Source organism: Pocillopora verrucosa, chromosome 1, assembly GCF_036669915.1.
Source record: "Pocillopora verrucosa isolate sample1 chromosome 1, ASM3666991v2, whole genome shotgun sequence".
NCBI lineage: Eukaryota > Metazoa > Cnidaria > Anthozoa > Scleractinia > Pocilloporidae > Pocillopora > Pocillopora verrucosa.
Genome location: NC_089312.1, coordinates 18,576,702 through 18,580,413, shown reverse-complemented (window position 1 = coordinate 18,580,413; position 3,712 = coordinate 18,576,702). Strand labels below are relative to the sequence as shown.

Below are 3,712 nucleotides of genomic sequence, written 5' to 3'. Positions count from 1 at the left end.
GTTATGTCTAGGGTTAAGAATCAGAATTTTTAATACGATCTATGTTTTAAAAAGGACACTGAGTTGTCAAATTAGGTCACGCATTTTGCATGATGAGTCAGTCCGTGCTGATTAGATGCTATCGTTGAAATCATGAGAAGAGAATCCCTTAAAAAATGGAAACAGGAAACTAATTTATTGAAATCAACAAAACTGCATATCGAGAATTCAGGCGGGCACTCAATCATTCTTATAATCAAGGCGCTTAATTCCAACTTGTAGTACACACTGTACATATAGTTTTCCCTGTTGCTAAGCGAACTATTGCAATTTTCATTCTTGCTTTTTTGTTACTCCTTTATAATATAAGGTAAGTAACTGAACGCCAAACAGTAGAGGTATTTTAGAATTTAATACGGAAACATACTTGAGTACGATATTGCATTTCAAAGTGATACAAGACACGTTAATTAGATTAGGGAAACCTTTTGTTTCATCGTTCTTTATTAAGATGAAGATCATGTGGAAGACTTAGTCTATTCTTAAGGTACTTCCATTATCACTATCAAACCGAGCTTTAAATCTAACCTGACAGAGCGCTTTGTTTTCTATCTCTTTTCAACTCACATTTTTCCTGTGCCACCTCGGTTGCCAGAGGCTTCTTTTGAAAGTCTAATTGCTTTTAATTCTTCATTATGTGGCTTTATTCCGGCGAGTTAAAGCTTCGAACGCAAAGCCAGAGTTTGTTGTGGCCGGATGAGCTCTTGAATTAATACTTTAAGCCTCATAGGGCACTTAATTAATTTTTCAGTCCGTAAACTACTTCGCAGAGATGGCGAAAAGTTTTCAATTTTATAATACAAGCAAATTTTTTATTTTCACTCGAAATCTGTGAATGTACATGTACAATGTATGATTCCCCTAATTACTTCGACTTATTAGTGAGAAATCCTCGATTTATTAATTTTTTATACAATCGAATATTTACAATTTCAAACTAAGACCATTTTCGGGCCTTCTGGAAAGAAAGAAAAAATTAAACAGATAAGTCTTTCCATATTCGAGTCATATTCTCAAATTTTCAATCAAAACTAAACGAAGAGTCGATAAATCATTATTCTTTACGGAAGAGAAGGCAATGCTCGATTTTGCTGCCTTGTGTGTACAAGATCTACATTTGCCATCTGGCTGCAAAAGTTATCGATTTTCGGGATACAGAATTTACCAAATTATGTCTTTAATGAACTAACCAGAGGTGTGTTTCTAAGTCTGCTAGTTCAGTTTTGAAATGTATACAGTTTCGCGATAAAATTGTGTGAATATGTTCATTGTCAAAACACCTTTAAGTACAGTTACACATCTTTTTTTTCAATTTTAAATACCATGGATTGAGGCCCATCGGATGTTCGCGACTTTCATCTCTCGTAAGCATATTATAGTTTTTCCTTTGTTTCATATTTGATGTCTTAGCTGGAGTTGGGCCGGTCCATTTTTTGTTTTCTCCATTTAATTCTTCTGTTCTGAAACCAGACTTTCACTTGTGTTTCAGTGAGATTTAGCGAAGCGGCGAGATAATGTCTCTCGGCTCCGACCATGTATTGCTGCCTGTCAAACTCTTTTTCCAATCGCTCGAGTTGTTCTGGCGTGAAAATCGTACGAATTCTCTTCGGTTTTCCTTGCTTGAAATTCCACGCCTTGTTTTCTTCATGGTGTACAACTGAAAGAATTGCTTCTCCTTCTGCAATAAATGGCATGACCCGCAAATTAGCATGAAAAAGATACTGTACAAGAGGGCGTCTATCGTTCTTGTTATTTCGCCTTTGTAGCTTATACCGATCTTATCGCATGAATAGAAATACTTGGTCTTTCAGTCTTTAAACTGTATTGAGGACTTTACCAAAGAAAGCGTTGTCTCAGTTTAGAACATTGAAAATTTTAATTACCTAGTTTCACATGATGAGAGCTTTATGTTATTGAATGAGACAATTTGTAAAAAAGCAATTAAATGAGGTTTCGCATGGGAAAAATCTTGCTACAGTGATTACCCTCGCTTTAAACAAAAGAACAAAAAGTATTCTTTTTAACCGTCTCTTTTTTCAGAGTCAAGGAAAAACTAAAGTGATACAAATTTTGTTTCAGAAATCAAAGTCTCTTCAGGAAAAATTATGAGTCTTTAATTTTTTTTACCAAATGCATTGAACGGTTTCAGCGCGAAGCCCCTGGCAGTTTTCTAAAAAACTGAATCTGGAAGAGCCTGATTTAAGGCAAGCATGTCCTCTCACTTACGTAAAGAGTGAAGTATTGTTAGGTATTTTAACACCAACACTTAAAAGTCATAAACACATAATAAACAGGAAAACGCAACCTAAACTAACCAAATTTCCGTGCGCAAGCAGTTTATAAAAGAATTAGATTTTATTTAGCAGGAAGTAAGACTAGGTACGAAAATCTGAGTTTCGTTGAGTGATAAAGTGAAAGGAATTTATTAATGGTTAGATAGATATGGACTGATTTATTGAGGATCTTCGAAATAAAGTGTATTCCTAAAGCAAAATATTTAATTCATCACAATGTGGAAATTACTGTTTAAATCTCAAGAAATCGATAAATTGCAAAGTTAAGAGTAAGAACTGACTGGTGAAACCCCTAAAGGCACAACTTACCTTTTTGCAAACTACCGCAAGTTGTTCGCGCAAAAGCACTAGCTGTCAGAGGTCGATGGTAGGGATGAAATCTTTCAATTGAGAGATGTGAAGAGTAACTGGGAACAAACTGCGAGCTTATGTTCCCTTCAGACGAACATTTAGCTACCGTTGTTTCTTCGGATCTGGCTGGTTTAGTCGGCGACTCTTCTGAGCGAGATAGAATGGATGAAATCGTAAATGAAGATATTCCGGGCTGGTTTGGACTCGGAGGTGGTCGGTTCATCGCTAAACTCGATGCCACAGCACTGCTTCTCAACGCCAGGCAATACGGGGATGAGCACGTAAAATACGGGCACATGTATGGGCTGGTAAACGCCTGCATGACCAGTCAATCGCGAAAATCAAAATCTCCGTGACTCGAGCACGACTCCTTTTTGAGGTTTTATGCACGCTCATAAATCCACGCGCCAAAGTCTTTGCTGCTACAGCTGATTTCGCTGAGTGAATCCTTCAAGTTAATGGCAGTCTTTTATACTCACAGCCGACAAAATTGGCAACTGTCTGCTGCTAATTTCATAATAGCAGTTGCTAAACGATGGACGGCCCTCAGAAATATGCTGTTTTCTCATTAAGCCATTGGTAAAATTGATTAGAGGGCCCCATACAATACATAATCGAAAGAACCGACTTATTAGTATCTTCACAATAAACAAACAAATTGTTCACGTATCCTTTTAACTCAAACATTAACCTATAATTCTGCGCGTTCGCCTTAATGATTTAAATTGGTCTTTATGGACCATGATAAGAAATAAATAAAGCCTGCAAATTTAATATATGTTTTTGAGAAGGAGAAATTAAGAGAAAACTTCCTCAACAGCTTTGGGGTTTTCCCTCTTTGCGGGCCACTTTAACAACAAAATCGACTCTCTTTTTAAACAAAAGAATCAGTTTTAATCATAATATCCGTTCAAAGCTTTTGCCAGCGAAATGTACTGTCGGCATACGACATGTGGTAGCGAAGACAAAATTGGCATTGTTCTAAAGCCTTTTGTGTCGCCTGAGTTAATTAATACTTTTGTAGCGAA

The 3,712-nt window shown here is 36.6% G+C and overlaps 1 protein-coding gene across 1 annotated transcript; it reads right to left on the bottom strand.

Annotated features, from left to right (window-relative positions):
- Window positions 1–497: 497 nt before the first annotated feature.
- LOC131788797 (homeobox protein notochord) lies at window positions 498–3,112 on the bottom strand. The gene is made up of 2 exons (XM_059105895.2): window positions 2,643–3,112; window positions 498–1,717 (listed from the first exon to the last, which is right to left on the bottom strand). The coding sequence occupies exons 1-2, from the start codon at window positions 3,004–3,006 to the stop codon at window positions 1,446–1,448; spliced, it is 636 nt and encodes a 211-aa protein (XP_058961878.2). The 5' UTR covers window positions 3,007–3,112; the 3' UTR covers window positions 498–1,445.
- Between the last annotated feature and the right edge of the window lie 600 nt (window positions 3,113–3,712).

Coding starts and splice junctions, on each gene's coding strand:
- LOC131788797 (XM_059105895.2), bottom strand. CDS start 3,006: ATGCAGGCGTTTACCAGCCCATACATGTGCCCGTATTTTACGTGCTCA. Junction 1,718..2,642: donor TTGCGGTAGTTTGCAAAAAG/GTAAGTTGTGCC, acceptor CATTTATTGCAG/AAGGAGAAGCAATTCTTTCA.